We start from the raw sequence: 18,464 nt of genomic DNA on the forward strand, positions 1-18,464 counted from the left end.
GTTGAAAGGGGGTGCATGATGAATGCGTGATGCTCCGAATTAGGATGTCTAGAGGCAGTACCAAGGACTTGGAGTGCGATCCGGGTTTCGTAACGTATGGCTGCTCAAGTGCCTCAGCAGCTGTCGTGCTGAAACACAGTGCGTGAGCATCGCTCTCCCCGACTCTTGTGAAGCTTCTTTTGGGGTCTTTTTCTTTGCTGCGCCCTGCTAAAGTGACAGTGTGTTTGCTTTTTACTGCGAGACGTGTGTGTTCTGGTGCACAGGCCGACCCCCTCGTATGGCAGCCAGTTCAGCAGCACTGACTGAGCACCGGGGGGCTCGTTACAGGCTCACTTGTAGCTCAATTGGAAGCTTTTAATCACTCATTATAACTGAATGGCAATGGCAGATGTTCTGTTAAGGGAGCGATGAGCTGGCTTGTTAAAGCGGGCGCATTGGAGGACTGGTAACCTTTGATCTCGTTGGACTGTGAAGCACCAGCTGCAGTCTCTATTTACTATCCTGAACCTTTTCTCATTCCTAATAAAGTATAAATCAGTCTTTTTACAAATTCCCTGCGTCCTCCGCATCTTACAAACAAGCTTACTGTATGTAAGGAGAGCTGGTGCTGCCAGCTTCCCTCTCCAGCCTCCCTGGGCCTCAGTAAACCCCAACCCGCCTGGCTCCCCTCTGGGCCACCCGCGACTCGACACGGTGAGTGTCACGGCTGCAAGTGGTCGCTGAGCGCCACTCTCATTCCTCACTGCCCAAAACCGAAGAAATTGTTTTTGAACGCTAACTCCCGTAATTCGCCATGCGCTTTCGTTGTATGTGAATGTTAATTTTCAGGAAACAGGGCTGCACCGCTTTTTGAGAAACGTGCTCTTACTTACTAAAGGACTAAACCGAAGTTGCCGCGTTGCTGGCCCTACCGCGCAGGTGGAGGTAATGAAAACGTATCACTTCTTCTGACTGACCACTGCAGCATCTGACATCCAACATCTGGGCAAAGCTGGTGCACAATCTGTCCTCACTGTTGCATCGGTCACACACAGACGGTGAGAGACTGTGGCAGGTTTAAACAGAAAGTAAGAAAGAGAGAGAGAGAGAGAGAGAGACAGAGAGACGTCAGACGAGTACGAATGGTCAGTGACTGAGCGTCTGCAGTGGCCACAACACTGCTGCAGCAAATTCTAAAGGTGCGTCATGAAGTTACTTTACCATAACACAAGACGAAATAGTAATGTGACAAACGAATTTATCTGCACATCAACCCTGATTAATTTTCCTGACTTTTATTGACGCAGCAGTTTCAGTTAGGTACGTTATGATCCAAGCAGCCAATAATACTAAATAGGCCCATTACATTTCATTTGTTTTATCTGGTAGCTGCAAAAAGCTTTTTTACACACATTTTTCATCATAAACCCACCCATCGCTGCTGACAACATCAGGCTGTTAAAGTGATGTCTCCACACACACAGCATAGCCTCCCTCCTGCAGGATGAATGCAGCTCCAAAAGTGTCGTCTCTTAAACCAATTCTCCACATTCACAAACAGAAAAACACCGTTTGAATGCGCTCCGTTGTTGACAGTCCGGCATCGGATACTATTAAGCGGCATTTAATTGCCCACGAAGCAAAAGAGCCTGATGAAAACAAAAGTCACGTTTGCATTACAGCTCTTTGCACTTTAAACTCTACACGCTGTAAACAGCTGCAGTGAGATACAGTCGGGCAGAGAGGTTGAGAACCGTGGAGGTATTTTTCACCGTGCGTCATCGCCGGTCAGCAGGTTACGCACACAGACCCTTTGAGAGTCAGCAGCTTAACCCCGCTGACCCTTTTGGGGAGAAGCAGCCCCAGACGAGGGCTGACAGACGAATTTGTCGCCTGTCAACAGTAACGCTATCCATCATGTTGGCGATGTCTACCTACGCAGACTGTAACGGTGTGTACGTGACACAGCCGAGTCATTCCCCCAGCCGCCCGCTGTGGTCCACTGAAAAACATCTGCCGCTCATTTATCCTCCTCTGCATATTCACTTTGATGTGCTCTGGTGCGGAGATTAATAATAATGCCTCTACATCTTCTTTCAGCTGTTTGTTTTATGTTGACTTACAAAACCATCAACCGAGAGGAGGTTAACCAAGATCAGTCTTCTAGCTTGTCTCCCGGTTGTTTAACATTTATCTTAAAGGGATTTTACGTTGACATTTGACTTTGACATATTTTTAAAGTGTGTCCCTCAACCTTATGCAAATGCATCACTAAATGGTTGGAGTACAGCGATTTCCAAAAGTGGATTAACATGATGCAAACTTTATTACTCCTTAAAACCTTGACAAAGGCAGCGCAGACCAGATCCAGTCCTTTTCCGTTCTTACCTTTCACAATAAAAGCCCAAGACATATTCACTGCGTAACTGTTTACCAGAGTAGAATTCACTCAGAGCATTTTGTTTGAAGGAAATTCAATAAAATATCCAGTAGTTTAGGCTCTACGGTTTACCTCAGACAGACTGCCAGACGCTGCTCTGGGTCAATAATAGTTGATCCTGCACGAATCTATTCAAACCTTTTAATGAAAAAGTGCTGCAACTGTCGTAAGTTCGCATCGCTGCCGGGGTGTCAAATGTTTTGATGTGAAATATTGGCAGGCGTTGAAACGGCACCATGAACAGAAGTGATCATGAGAGATTGATGAGGTGACTTGTTGGTCTTTGTCAACCATGAGACATCTTTGTTTGACTGTCTCTCGCTCCCTGCCACTCGTTCACACAGCCAACACACACACACACACACACACACACACACACACACACACACACACACACACACACACACACTGTCTGTGCAGCAGATGCGCAAAGCCACATGGAGGCCCTCCGAGTTATTTGATGCTGTACACATTTGAAATTGAACCCCCATATGTCATTGACACATCCGCGGCTATAGGCCTGTGTTGCCATGCAGAGCCCGTTGATTATACATCATGTGTGTTTATATGCTGACTGAGCTAGTACTGCAGCTTCAGAACTGCAGAACTGGCAACGTCACAGCCAGTCAAATCCTTCGAGAACATGATTGTTGTATTTACGCAAATATGAGGCATGATGTGATAAAAATCAGCGAGGGGCTTGTTTTGTCTCCAGGAGCCTGTGCTACTTGAATTGAATCATCTTTGCTCGGTTTTCTTGCGTTCTAGAAAGTTTTATGGCGTTCACTTTCATAACATTTAGGCTGCTATGAAAGCAAACATCGTCTTTGTCAGCCCCAGCAGGCCAGATACATCTGGGTTTAGGAGGTTCAGCGTGAAGTTCTCATGGTGTTTCTAAAAATGAGCAATTACCACTTTTTTATAGATTTTTAGGAAAGACAAACTATGGGCTGTGAAAGATTTCAGTCGGGGCAAGGAATTATGGGGGCTGCCACTGTGATCAATATTGCATAAAACAGTTCCCGCGCCGGTGCCAGATGAGAAAATGTTTCTTTACTTTGGGTTTTTGACGTGATGAGCGATGATCCCCGGATTATGAGACAGGATCTTTTGACCCAGCCGACCCTCTGCCCATCAGGCGCCGTAAAGCTCCGTCCCATTTGATCCATTCTGATTCGTCGCCTGTCAGCAGCTGTCTGCTTTGGATGCGTTCAGAGCAAAAGGGCCGGGTGAAAGAGGAATCAATGGAGTGTTGGGGAAGAGACGGGGTCAGACCCCCGGTCTGACGAGGAGAGTTGACGGAGAGGTGATGGACAACTGGAGCAGTGCTTTGTTTGGTAAAATGAAGACTTCAGATTCTGACAGTCTAGTGTTAGTACTCTAAGCCACCATGTCCTTCAGGTCCTGGCTTTTCATGGGGAAAAAAACAAACGTGTTCTCAATCCCAGCTCGTCAAATACCACAGCTTGGTCAGTGGCCAGAGCTCTGGGTAACCCTCAAGAGTCACTTTTGGACTCAGGGACGAAGTGCAATGTTACATACATACAGTCTGCGTTAGTAAAGTGTGTAAGTTACGTAACAAAACTACAATAAAACTAAAGTAAAGTCAACGTAGACTTGGCTTCACACAGGATGCGAACAAATGTCTCCTGAGTGAAAGTCCTGTGTTTGTTTGACCCGTCCATCCACCAATCCCACCTGCCCTACTCGGACTCGCTCACTTTTCATACTAAATCAGTTGCTCTAAGCGTCCAGTAATGGGTTTACATTGGAGTCATGAAAGCGTGCTGCGTCTAAAGGGTATCAGACGGCGAGGGCCACCGTCAGCGGGAGAGAGAGAACAGCTCGGGAAAAACAAATAACTCTCGCATTTTCAAGACCTCTGGGCTTCAACTCCGCTGCAGTGAGCAGAGGGACTTGGCTTTGTCTGCGTGTAAATGTTTGGCTTTCAGAGCAGCTCCGCTCAGCGGCAATGATTAATAAAGCATACTCCTGCTGCAAGAGGCATCCCAGTTATGTGTCGCCTCAGCGTGAGTGATGAGCTCTGCTTCATTAGGCGTCCAGTGCCAAGAGGAATTAATAGGTGCAAAAAAAGTGCGTGTTCATCTTGTCAACTTTCTGCCAGGTGCCCTGAGTGGAAGAAGAAAAAGCAAATGTTGATACAGGGGGGGTGTCTGAGGACAAACTCATTTTCTTTGTAAGCTGGTATCGATTTTGATCTGCTCGGCTTAAAACGATGACACAGTGGTTCCTACGTGGGGGATTTTTGTTTACTTAGATTCCCCCGACTCATCACTGGACAAAAGACGGGGATGCTACAAAAGCCAATCAGCTCTTTGCCGCTTTGGTTTTCTACACAGAGCCCTTGACGGCCCCACTGGTGATTCAGGTTCCAACAACCAGGACGAGATTTGAAATGAATTGATGAACACCGACAGCATCCAGAAAGTAACCACTGCGTCCACAGTCAAACACATTGGAAAGAAAAACTAGAATTCAGCTGAGCCGCCCCAACTCTTACTCACAAAATGGCTTTGTTTGCGAAGCTCAAGTCGTCTGTGTTTTTGAAATACTGACTTAGGGATTTAAGGTGGCGTGATTTTTTTCCACTGGATATGTAGCATTCTGCACTAAAACCCCTCAATTATCGAGCCTTTCTCATGTGCTGTAAAAGCGCTAACGCCTGGTTTTCCAGTCCCGTCTTGAAGGAGGTTGTTTTCTGTCCCCCCGTAGGAAGCGATAATTAAAGTGTTGGCCCATTTGTATTTGACAGTTGCATCTAAGGGATAACACTTTCCAAATCCAACCATCATGCATCAGTCACTTGATATGTTTGGAGAGGCCCAGCGTGCCCCGGGACACTTTTCACAAGGCTGTAGGGACGTGAGGAAATTAAGCTGCGAACAAGCAGATGTAGCCACCGTCTCCTCTTGTGTCTCACCATGTCTCCTTCTCACCAGGAGTGGAAAGAGAGTCACAATGCACTAAAGTACCGTAGGAACGCTGCAGCGTTGCTGTAGAGATTTAACAACCGTTTTACCAAAGGGACGTTTTAAGTTTAGTTTTTTTTTTTTTTTAAAGATGACACCCGTTTTTCACAAAGAACATTCTTATATCAGATTTTCCTCGTGCAGCTTTAAAAGTTCACACTTGTCTTTCAAGTGAGGAAGAAAGAAAAGAAGAAAAAGCGTAAAAGCAAATGAAAGCCAGCATACAGTGTTTGTTTCTTGTTGACTGCTGGTGGAACCACAAATGGCCAATTTACAGCTGCTCAAAACCACTGCATCATGAGTCACTTACTCAGAAAAGTGCACATGCTTCACATCATAGTGAACCAAACCAGGGTGTTTTTATACACATTTTGGTATTTCCTTCTTGGTTTCCATTCATTTCTCTTTGGTAAAAAAAAATCAATGAACACATTCGAGAGTAATTGTATCATGTGTGTACTTCATGTCTGAATTTGCATTTGTTAAAGATACTATATCACTCGGTGATGATGAAGTTAAAATGCAGAGATTGTTTGCTAGTGAATAAAAGCTTTGAACAGAAGGACAAAAAAAGTGTGCATTGAAAAAGTGTAAGTAAAGCAGCTACAACTTGAACAAAAACACCGGCCTGATCCTTTAACCAATGATATCGTCAAATAAGGGTTCATTCTTCACCTCAGACATGGAATATGACCAAAAAGTCACCATCGCAGGGCCCACTTACATGCTGCTTTTGAAGCTTTCAGCCACATTTACCCATGAAGAACTGTATGAAAAATGTTTGTTAATTCAACCACCAAAAGTTACAATAGCTTTGTGTTAAGCCAATATAGCGCATGTGTGTTCTGTCCAGGATGGGTTTCCGTCAGTATTACGGTGGTGGTGAGGAGACTGTGGAGGACAGGTTGAAGCCGGGATTCTGGTTTTTCCTCTCGTCTGCCAGCCGTGACACAAACTTTCCTCCGCTCTGGTTGGAACGTGACATTTAGATTTGTGGTGCGGCTCTGTAACGGCAACATCGCATAATTGAAACTGATTATCACAGAAACTTAACAGCCCCCCCCCCCATCATTATTCCAGGCTTAGTGGTGAGTCTCCTTCCCCCACACGTGCCCTCCTGTCACCTCTCACAAAAATATGCTCCCCCTGCTGTAAGTGCCTCACGATTGGGCAAAGTGCGCCTCATCAAAATGCCCTCTTCCAAATTGCTTTTAATGGCTCGCGTGGATCGGTCTGATGCCAGCCCGCGTCGGAAAAATAAACGATGTCGGTTTCCCGAGAAGCTATCACAGGATGCCGCAAAGCCAGAGCGCCCACCAAACGAGCAGTTAAACATCGCCAGAAACCCTGCGGAACATTAATGCCCCGGCCGTCATCAACGCCTTCAATCATCATTCCGCTCGTTTACGTCATTTCGGAGTTAAGGCCGACTAAAGGCAAACGGCGGTTTCGCATCTAAAAGCCTCGTTGGAAGAGGACGCGGGTTTCGTCGGCCATGCGCCGCCCGCCTGCACACAGAGGTCTGCCTCCAAATGGAGAGATTTACCGTTTATGAGTTCACTCCTTTTTTGTCTTTATCAGCTCTTAAAGCAGCCTTCAAACATGCACGTGCTGCCTGCGGAGCAGAACATCCTTCAGCGAGGCCTCCCGAAGCTTTCTGTTGTATTCAAACTGACTGAGCCCTAATTGAGAAGTCGCTTGACGAAAATGTCCGTTACCGCACAAATATTGTCGTTTACATATCGTCCGTGCCCGCGGGGCTGTGCATTTTTGGCAGGCGGTGGCACTTTAACAACCTCCTACGTCCCACGTTGTCCCGGTGCTTGGTCTAATTAAGAGCGTCGTAATGAGCCCTCACAAAACGCTGCTCGGCACATGTCGCCCCAACATGCGAACGTCTGAGAGTGCGCGTGGGATAATCAAACAACTATAGCACCCCGGGCGAGGGCACACACACATGTGTCAGCGTCTGGTGTGTGGGGAGAGAGAAAAGCCGGAGGCCCACATGTAAGGGGGGGAGCCTGCTGGGAGGATGCGCGCGGTGACGCGTGTAGTGGCGGGCAGATGGAGGAGCTCCGTGTCGGGATTCTTGTCCCGCAGGGGCTCCCTGCTGATACGACCAGGGTAAACACATCAGTCTGCGGAGGGAAAAGTGACGGGGAGGGGAAGAGCTCTTCTTCAGCAACTTGTTTGCTTGCTCTTAATGCAAAGCGCTCGAGCCGCAGCGTAGCTGCTCCGAGGATGTGGTTGCACCGGGCAGTGTGCAGACGGGTGCAGGGAGAGAGCATGTGGAGGCAGCAATCCTTCCTGTATTGAATTATTGATACATATCGAAGCTTAATATTCTAAACGCTCGCAGTACTCATCCACTGCAGTGATCATACATCGGCTGTGTTTTCTGTTCTCTCTACGGCGGCAAGTTGACACCACTGACTCTTTACAGGAAGTGGACAGAGTCTCTGTGACGTCCCTCATTGGTTTGTGGATGCCGTTTTTAGTCGCCATCTTGGCTCTTCGCCGTCGCCACGCAGCTCCGCTGAAAGCCTCGAAGTTAAAGGACAAATTTGTCCATGACCTGTGACGTGACGTGACTGTGACATTTATCATGTTGAGAGGGAGAAAAACACGTCAAACGCTGTGAAGTGATCGTGAAATAGTTTGGTTAAAAAAAGCACTTTCACATCTTTCCATCAATTTGCAGCTGAATCAGCTGCGTCATTTTCTTTCCAGATCAGTAAACACTGGAGAAAACACATTGATTCATTTCCTTCGATAGTGCCAACATTGGGATAATTGTTATGTTGTTGCTTCTTACAACAAATAAGAACTTATGAGAAAACAAAGTTCATGATATCAGGAGTGAAAGACGAATCGGTTGAGCATCCAAACGTCCCGTGTGCTGATATGACTCATTATCGCAGTGCTGCTCTAAGTCGCTAACAAAGAGACACAGGGACGCTGAGTGAGAGAGCATTTAAACCAGAGAGGGAGAGAGAGAGCCGAGCGGAGTCCCAGCTCATGAATCATCATTCCCGCTGGATGTCTGGCCGCGTTGCCGGCCTGCCCTTTGTGTGGCCCTGGCACACTGCGCTGACTGGGAGCGCTCCGACCTTTGACCTCCTCATAAAAGAGCTCCTGTGGGGGCAATGGCGGCTCGCCGACATGCTAATGAAGCCACCCTCTAGCCGCGGTCGACGAATGCAAAAAAATCCCCCTCACAACGGCGACCTCAGTGGGACTTTGTGAAACTGAATCCAGGCTCCCGAGGTGACACATTGGCTACGCTGTTAAAGGCCTTAAGTGGGCCCCGCTGACCCGCACGACCTGTGTTTATGTGCAAATGTGTACATTGTTGTCTGTGTGTTTCTATAGTTTGTGTGTGGATATGAATTTATGTATGTCTGCCTCTGTACATATATATATATATATGGACGTGTGTGAGATATGCAAAAGCCGGCTGAACCCCCGGCTGTGTAGGTGGCGACACACTGCAGTCAGTATGCCACGCAAACCGGGTCCCAGAGTGGAGCGGGGGGGGGTCGGGCAATAGCCACACAATGGTTGGCTTTATGGGCGGGTACGGCCGATGGTCCCCGTCCTTTTCGGGGCCCTCCGCCCCGAGACATGTAGGCTTCGCTGAATGTTAAAGCATGGTCACATTCTCGCCGTGTGTGTCCTTTTGTGCTGACTGTGTCTGCCGTCTTCCCCCACAGATCGAGAATGTGGACGCCTGCCTCAGTTTCCTGGACGCCAGAGGAGTGAACGTGCAAGGGCTCTCGGCAGAAGGTAAGACGAATCAACAACGCATCATTCGAGGCCTGATTAAACTCTTAATTAAATCAGCGGGGAACGGCACGAGACGGATCTCCCTGTTGTATCTCTAGACCTGGAAAATTCACCGGGCTCCAGAGCCGACCGACCTTCTGCGGGCAGCTTTCCATTTCTCCACAGGACCGAATACCTTCGAAAAAAGCAGGTCGAAGCCCATTTCCAAGACACACTATTAAACTTCACGGCAGTGGAATTTACCACGTTGGTATCGTGACAGGGTGCACAGTTTCTCCAGCTCCAGCTTTCACTACGGCAGTGTAGGCAATCATTAGGGCATCAAAGTGGATTGTGGGAGGATAAAAAAAAAAAACTCCAGCGAGGGATTCGTCGCCCACGACCAGAACACGGATCATGTCAAATTGAACGATAAGCTAAAAATTGTCTCACAAGGCCAGGGCTGAAATTACAGTTAAGGTACCAAACCATCTGTTATGATTTTGTTTTTACACTTGATTTGGACTCTGAATGAGTCCAACTGCAGTCAGTTTTCTTTTTGCAAAGTGATGCGTGTAGCATTACATCGTGTGACGTGTCCCATTCGACACCTGTCGGCCACACCTGACACGTCACACTGGAGAGCAAATAGTTGCTGTCCTGTGAAAACCACGTATCTCCAAATTTCAACTTTCCATGATCTTAGCCCATTTACAACTTGGTAGCGATGTATTTCCAGTGAGGTTGCTTGGTACGTGTCCTCCGTCTCTGAAGCGTTCAATTCAATAGGAAGCAGTAAACTCATCATCCCCACCAGGACGTGCGTATGTGTGTGTGTGTGTGTGTGTGACACTGCACGTGAATTAACGCGACACAAGTTTCTTCTGTGCCGCGGTGCCGGCAGCTGATCAGCTCAGAGCGCCTCCACCTGGCTCTCTCTCTGTCGCTCAACCACACCACCCTACAAGGTCAAAATGTGAAACAAATGCTGCTTTTCTGGAGCTTTGACACGTGTCAAAGGGGAACCTAGTGGCGTATCTTGATTCAAAGAGGCACAAATGTTTTGTACAGTTTACAGTGTAAAAGTAATTTATAAAAATATAGAGTGATCTGAGAACTAGTTGGTCAAATCTTTCTGATTTGTCTTTTTCTAGGTACAAGTATATCCGCCGAGAATGTCCCCAGCTGTTATTTAGAACCCGCATACCCTGTGTTGTTTCTGCTCCCCTTTAAAAGCTTAAAGAGGTGGGCGTGTCCTTGACCTCTCCCGCAGCAGAAATAGCCCGAGAGGCTGACACACTGACCGACAGCTCTAAATCCTGCAGCACTAAAAGCAGCGAGGGTGACTCGCTGGGCCTGGTATTTCAAAGTGGGCCTGTAAATATATGGGCTATTGGGTTACTCTGTCCATCACTGTTGCTGCCGCGTGTCATCACTCACTTCCCTCTGCCCGTCTTTCTCTCCGTCGCTCCCTGCCTGTGTCGGCCTCTTACTCTGTAGGCCATGTTTGCGCTCCAGATTCTGTTGGCTGGCATATGTGGCCTTTATTATCTTTTTACAAGGCGTGGGTTTTGAAACTCCAAGTGGAATGTTTGATGTGCATACAGGCACATGTTTTTTCCCCCTTCTCCTCAGAGAGCCTACTTATTGTAATAACCTCTCTAGAAGCTGCCTTGCATCTCTCCGGTTGGGAGGCTGTAAACCGAAGCTCCGGAAAAAGCCATCATGTTGAAGAGCGTTCTGGTTCCCCCTCAGACGTTTCCGCTGAGGGAGGTTACAGGCCATAATGAAAACAAGGCACGGTTGTTGTTTTTTTTTGTCATTGAGAAACCAAGCACCGCTCTGTACAAGTACAGCAGGGCCACTAGTGTGGCTCTAAACTCTTGAAAAAGCAAGTTAAACTCCCATTTGGCCCCTTAGCACAGAAAATCTAAACCACCAGAAATAAAAAAAAAAAAGAAGTTTTACGACTTGAAATGTGATAATTATCATCAGGAAGTTCAGTCTGTCGTTACCAGCCTTAAAAAGCAGGTGTAAAGCTCCAAAACACACATTTCCTGCATCTGATAATGGGTTACAGTGAGGGGTCCTCACAGCAGGTCATTAAAGCCTCTTTCCGCTGAAGGGACTCTGCCACAGCAGAACAGCCTCTTATTGGTTGTAGAGCCAGAGGGCAACCCACAGAATGACCTGCTCACCGCACTAAAGTCCCTCCTGCTTGATCTCAGTGGGTCCATTTATTTTTATAAGTGGGTCTGATTTCATTAGGGCCACTGTGCTGGAGGTCAGCGGGGGGGTGCGCACTTGGGTCTCTGACCAGAACAGCTCAGTGTATCTCTGATACTTAGCTGCAAAAAAAACAAAAACTGTTTGTGTAATTAGTTTAATACACAACACTGGAACGATAGTTGTTTGAAGACCTAATTTGGAAATAAATGGAAGCCAAACAAATGAATTCAAAGCAAGTTTACTCAGAGAAAGCCGAGGGCAGCGGAGGAAGCCAAGACGCGACCAGCTGTGGAGTTGTAAGGAGAGGCCGTGTTTGAATGTGTGTTGTCTGGGGATTAAACCCAAAGAAAGGCTGATTAAAGAAGGTAAAGACAGAATATGTGGTCATAAATGCTCACAGGGTATTTGTAGTCTTCTTCCTATTACCCGACCGTGCTAGAACGTCTCCTCCTCCTCCTCCAAAGTCCTCTGTGATGAATGAAATAACTAACCTCTCCAAGAAATAATGAAAAAAAGATTGAATAAAACCACTGCAACCACTTAAAAGGCCTCCAGCGGCAAAGGCACATTTTCACTGAGCGGGGGCCAAGCAGGAAACACTTGTTCTCCGCACCACTCCAGAGCGACAAGAGCCCTCCTCCGTTCATGGGATGGAAAGTCTGTGGCAGCCTGAGCGATGTCCTATCGCAGTCTCACGGACTGTCACGACTTCTCCCCAAGAACTCTCACCAAGTTGAAAAAGGGGGCAAAAGGTGAAACCTTGTGTGAAAAGCATCCAAAGTGCTCGTAGCTCTCCTACATCCTTTTTGGAGGAAAAGGGACAGTGTGGCGCTCTCTTGTCCGTGTTACAGTGCTTTAAGTTTAGGCAGAAAGTCACTTTATGCTTAACTTCTCAAAGTCCCTTTCCATGCATAAATCCTGCTAAACGTCCTGCTTTACAACTGCAGAGAATTCTTCTTCCAACATTGTGCAGCAAAAGGAAAAATGATTACAAGATAAAACAGCAGTTTTTCTGACAATAACACTATTCTACATTTAGTAGGAACATCAAAACGTGGCTCGAAGATCAGGTGACAGCAGGTCAACTGACGCAAATGTGCTGTTCTGATCTGACCTTCCAGGGCAACTTCCCCCTTTGCGATGGATGATGTAGCATCATCATCATTATCATTTCTGTTACTTTGTTACCAGATGCCACTAGTTTCAGCCCCCGTGGGGGCGGCTGAATCTGCAACAAAGTCTCTCCCTAAAGCCCAGCAAGACGCTGCTGTTCAGACTCTCTAAGGCCCCGTATGAATGACCGCCTCATGGTGTTAGAAAATGCAAAAGCAAAACAACAATCCCGAGAGATTAATCGTCTCCAACTTTCACAGCCTGCAAACGGCACACTGTAGCCACGGATGGCCGGGGAGAACGCCTGATTGAAAAATGGAGCGAAAAAAGCCTGCGTCAGCCGCCGCCGTCCCTCCGCGTGCCAGCTCCCACTGAGGGTTCTGATCCGAAAAGTCCCATTTCACAAATGGGTGCGTTAGCCACGGCGATCAATTCTTCCGCCTCTGCGACTGCTGGATCCCACCGCGGCTGCGTGTGTGTGAGTTCTGACTCAGGAGCTGTTGATGATAAACATGAACACCTCAGACAGAGCTGCCCATCGATTAGGGGCTTTTTCACGCTGTTTGTTGCCAGCTCAGCATTTTTTTTAAATGTAACTTTATCTGCAGGCCTGCAGTTTCTGCTGGATCAAAAATAATGAATTCAATCTCCCTCTTACACTTGAGTTCATTTTTGTAATATTAATGTGTTTTGTGTTATTGTGTTTTATCTGTCTTTTCGCCCCATTATCCGTGCTACTGTTTCTTTTCAGTTGTCATTTATGTAGTGAAGTCCAAGTCAGCTGGTATCATTTTTAATTTGTATCTTATCCATTCATATCACTTCACTGCACCTGTGAAAAAAACACTATCAGTTCCTCATTTCGTGGCAAAAGCAGAACCGTAATTGAAGTTCCCGTCGTATATTTGTGGCTGCTTGGCCTCAGACGCGCCCTCACACCAGACGTCAGCCAGTTAAACACCAGCGCAGCAGTTCCCATGCTGAGCTTCACGCCTAAATGAACCAGCTGTGTGTTAGCAGACGCTTTAGACCGGAATCTATGACAACTGGCCTAAACTGTTCCAACACACAGTAAGTGTTACCTCGTGCTTTATACAATTAAATGCTATAACTCTGCATATTATATACAGCACATCCGTATCTCTTCCAGTTAAAGCCAGGGTACAATTACTCTTAAAAAACTCATCAGCCTACTGCACAGCAGCTGCACTTGCCGCTCTATCCCCAAGTGACGTGTTCACTTTACAGTGTTTGAAAGATACAATAAATGGTTTGGAAAATATTAATTTGAAGCGTCACGGGACACTGCTTTCGTTCCAGACGAAAAAAACAAAAAAAAAGTCCTGCACTACTTTCACTCGCAAAAATGGCTTCATACCAAGAAGATGCGTTTGTTCCATGCAGGGTAAAGATGTATCCCTGCACATGGTGGAGCAGCACCGCACGTACCACGGCACATCACTGACATTTCCCCTCCCTGTCTCGCCCCCGCAGAGATCAGGAATGGCAACCTGAAGAGCATCCTGGGCCTCTTCTTCATCCTGTCGCGCTACAAGCAGCAGCAGCAGCAGCAGCAGCAGTACTACCAGTCCCTGGTGGAGCTCAGCCAGCAGACCAGCAGCACCGCGCCGTCCGCCGGCAGCCTCAAGACGCAGGAGATGCAGTCCAGGTACGCTGCGCTCCGCACAGTTGCATTGCAGTAGCTTGGTGTCGGCTTGGGTCTCATGTCTGGGGCAGATGGAGCCCAGAAGGTTAGGTCAATGTCACTGTTTTGAATTAGCGGACCAATTATTTTTTTTAAGGATCTCTGCTGGCAGAGGGGTCGACTGATTTATCGCTTTTGGATGCTTAATTAGGTCCAGTTAGAGGTTTTGTAAACAGGAATTTGTTGGCTATGACCGTCTCTCAGTGTGAAATGAATAACAGCCTTCATGGAACATGTTTCTCATCAGGGTTTGTGCTGCATCAGCTCCATATGGAAGGTTTGACACGTGAGGACTCAAGCTGACTAACGGACAGATTTACATTACATTTAGGATGCAGTCCTAGCCTCACAATGTATGCATAGTTGCTTATTCACTCTTTGGTTGACAGTTAGTTAGAAGATGAATATGGCTCTCATCTCTGTCTGGTAAAAACAAAGCTACAGCCTGTTAGCTTAGCTTAGCATAAAGACTGTAAGCAGGGGGGAAACAGCTAGGCTTGACTGGCGTTCTTTTAATTATGTCATCTTGTTGCGCCTTCTGCAATAGTAAAACGGTTTCCCGGGTGGAGAAATGGCACCACCTACTGCTTATCTCCATGAAACCAACTCCTGATAGTTGCATAGGGTGCTGGATGGTAACAAGCAGTCATTTTGCATTGTCTTTTGCTGATTTTCTGTTAAAATGTGCATTACATTTGCACGAAAACGCGACCTCTGTCACTGGTTCTTCGCAACAACTTTTCAACATTTCTCAATGTGGCAGTAGTGCAATGCTATATCTGCGAAGCACTCTTTTAAAGGGATGTTGAGCTTTGGTAGGAGAGGAACTTCATACTATGAAGACGTGCATGGTGCAGTGGAAGTCTTGGTCAAACAGGCAGCTAAGCACTAAAATGCAGTAAAAGCAAAGGAGGCCTGACCCTGTGTGATGTAAATAGACAGAACAGGCCCAGAAGAGCATCTAAAGGAAGGCCTGACATGCCACACATGAGCAGCATTCCCCCTGACCGGCTCGAGTTGCTGCACGGCCGCTCTGTTTGGCAGTGCTGTGTGTGTGTGTGTGTGTGTGTGTGTGTGTGTGTGTGTGTGTGTGTGTGTGTGTGCAATAAGAGCAGTTAGTCCCAGCGCTTGAGGAAAGGGGCATGTGGGTAAGATGATATCGTCGATCGCTTTAGCCCCTGTTTGGACGAGTTAGGAGGTGGTAGCGATGGGGTCGGTGTATCGTGTGTGTGTGTGTGTGTGTGGGAGGGGGTTATTAGGGGCACAGCTGCCTCCTATTCCCACACTCCCCCCCGCCACAACAGGTGGAGAGCCCTCTCACACACATACTGTAGACGGCGATCAGTGAAGTTGGAAGCACACAGTCCAGTCCTGGAAAGCATGTTTACAGGAGTTCACCATCATGAAGTACCAGGTCGAGTCCGATAACAAGTTGGTTGAGAGACACTTGAGGTTTTATTCGATGAGATATTCGTGGACTCCAATAACAAATGGGAGGACATATAAATTCATGGCGGAAAAAGACTTCTATAAAGACTTTGAAGTGGTTCAGTTCATCTTCCAAACAGACCCCTCTGCCCTCGCCGGCCGTGGCCCCGGTAGAGTCTCCCTCCCCCGGGGGCTGATAAGTTAATCACGTCTGAATGTTGGAGGCCACAGCGGAGGTCGGAGGATCAGTCCTTGTCCGTCAGCGTTAAGAGTGAGCCCTTAAACTGTGAGCTTTTGGGGACGTTCCCCGCCATTCAACCTCTCACCGCCCCGAAGGGAATTCAGTCAGAGTATGAAAATCAGGGAAAGGATTACAAATATGTTGCACTGATATGATCACACAACCAGTGTAAAGAAATGTCTGGAGGTATAGAGGAATTTTGCCTCAAGTGTGAGTCAGAATGGACTCCGGCGGTTTAATAACTAGCAAGTGCCCGCTTGGACCATGAGCCTATTTGGAACCTGTTGCTCGGCTCTATTAATACTCGAGATCCGCTCATCGCTCGTTTTACTCCAGCCAAGTGAAGAAGAGTTCGGTTGTACCTTTAGTACATCCGGCAGCAACGGTGAACTGCAGTCAATGACCCGCAACCTTTAAAGGCCCGCTGCGGACGTCACGCTCGACCCTGAAGCTCCGCCCCCCCGCTGCTGCACAAGTTTATTAATATTGGATGTGTCGCATGTCCAAATTGAACCAAATGTGTCTCTACACGCCGTTGAGTCCCCGTCAATACACCCGCCATCAAGACACAGATTCCTTTTGAGTTGTTATGGGACGCTCTCATAATGCAGTGGTACTGCTGCACTTTTGACACACAAAGAAAAGAAAAATCCATCCTAAACAGATTCTGAGATGACTTGACCTCTTAAACGCAACTGACTCACTGGTACAGTCAGTCATCACAAACTCACGCTGTGCCGTCAGACGTCATTTAAACCCACAGAAGTCTATTTTCAATTCGAGCGGAGATCACAGAGTTTTCCAAAGCAGAAAGAAATCAAATATTTCAGTCTGAAATGACGCAGCCGTGTCATCTTGGGTTTGAACATTTCACACATTGTAAAGATTATATAGCTTTAATGAATAGCAGGATCAAGTTGATATTGATGCTGTCAGACAGTGTGGAATAAGTTGTTTCCAATCAATATTGAAGAGTAAGCGTAAGTAAAGAATAATAGGTTCATATTTGCTTGAGCAATGTATGCTGCTTGTTTCACCCAGACTGTGTCGAATTGATCTGAAGAATCTCCTGTATGTAAAGTAGCATCTGACTACTGCACAAAGTGATGATATGTCTGTTGTCCAAGTTTGCTTTCTCTGCACTTTTCATATCGCGCTGTCAACTCCAAATCATTTCAAAGATTTGTTCGGTTCCTTTTGTTTGAGGCCTCACGCCTGGCTGGTGTGCACACTCCCTCTGCTTTTCACCCACTTTTTGGAAGCACTGAAATGTAATTAAATGTAGTCATTAAAAAAAAAAGATCTTTTTTAATTCCAATTTTCCACGGTGATGAATTCCTGCGAGGGCTGGCCGACCCCGAAGATTAAGCATTTCTGAGTAACATCATAAGCTATCAGATAAGCCAGGAGAATGGATGTTTTCAAATTCAAAATGTTAAGCTTTTTTTAAATTATCAAATTATCTGCCTCGCAGACTCACACAGGCGGAGACACACGCCCTAACACACACACACATTTGGCCTAGTGCGCATCTACAGTCGGGATATGGAGGAGCTTTCTATAGACAGCACCTGCTGGCCTGACTGGTTTCTCTGGGGCAGGGGATGTATGCAACTGTGTGTGTGTGTGTGTGTGTGTGTGACTGTGACTGTGTGTGTGTGTGTGTCCGAGGGGAACTCCCCATTGGACAGATCGCGACAGCCCGGAGCCACGAGAGGTTGTTCGGTGCTCTAGAAGGCAGGGGGGGCCCGGGCACTGGCAGGGCGCAGCGAAAACTTCCCTCTTTAACTCGCCATGTCCCGGGGCGAACAAGTTGACCCCCTGGTGCGGCGCTCCTCACGACTGCCGACCGCCGTGTCCCGCGACAGGAAGAGTCGTTTGCCCTACGGGAGAGCCAACAGCCTGGCCAAGCCCGACTCGTCTCCTAGGTACTGTTCTAGCTTGGTATGAGGAGGATGGATTAGTGCCAGTGGCATCATGAACTGGTAAATGGTTTGGTTCCAGTTTTTATTTATCTGTGTTAAGCTGTCATCGGTTGTCAATGCATAGATATGGATATTTTCCTGATCTTTGTCGTGGGATACTGTCAGGGTGAAGTCTTAGTCAAAGTCTTTTATCAGCAGTATGTAGTACTACACAATAAATACCCGTTTATGTGCTGCATGTGTGTGCTCGTGGTTGACACTCTCGTGACGTTGCTTGATACACTTTAGTTATGTGTTTGTATTGCGACACTTGATCCTGAAAAGTGCTCTCATCTGAAAAATACAACTTTTTTAATTTAGCTAAGCAAGTAAATAGCGGCGTACTGCTGTAGCACATGAACACCTCACAGGGCAGGTTGGATGGTTTTGGCGTACAAACCGTTTCACTTCGACGACAAATTCACCGCCGTTTGCATCCGATGTCCTGCAAACGGTCACTGTTTCTTTGAAGCATGATCTGTCCCTGACTATGTCGTTTTCTATGTTGGGCTTAGTGGGTGAGCTTGATACGGACTGTGGCTCCACACACACCTCTATTGTCGCTGAAGGTTTTAGATTGCCATGATGTTATCGGTTGAAATTGTTTGGT

General features: G+C 47.1%; 1 protein-coding gene across 1 annotated transcript in view; it reads left to right on the forward strand.

The window, feature by feature from the left end:
- Window positions 1–18,464, forward strand: part of nav3 (neuron navigator 3) — a gene marked incomplete at its 5' end in the record, with an annotated part of 173,251 nt that overhangs the window by 58,769 nt on the left and 96,018 nt on the right. The window contains 2 exons of the mRNA XM_079183853.1: window positions 9,123–9,195; window positions 14,011–14,185. Coding sequence (XP_079039979.1) covers window positions 9,123–9,195; window positions 14,011–14,185 — 248 coding nt within the window. The remainder of the gene's footprint in view (window positions 1–9,122; window positions 9,196–14,010; window positions 14,186–18,464) is intronic.

The sequence above is a fragment of the Pholis gunnellus genome (assembly GCF_910591455.1).
Source record: "Pholis gunnellus genome assembly, chromosome: 22".
Classification (NCBI taxonomy): Eukaryota; Metazoa; Chordata; class Actinopteri; order Perciformes; family Pholidae; genus Pholis; species Pholis gunnellus.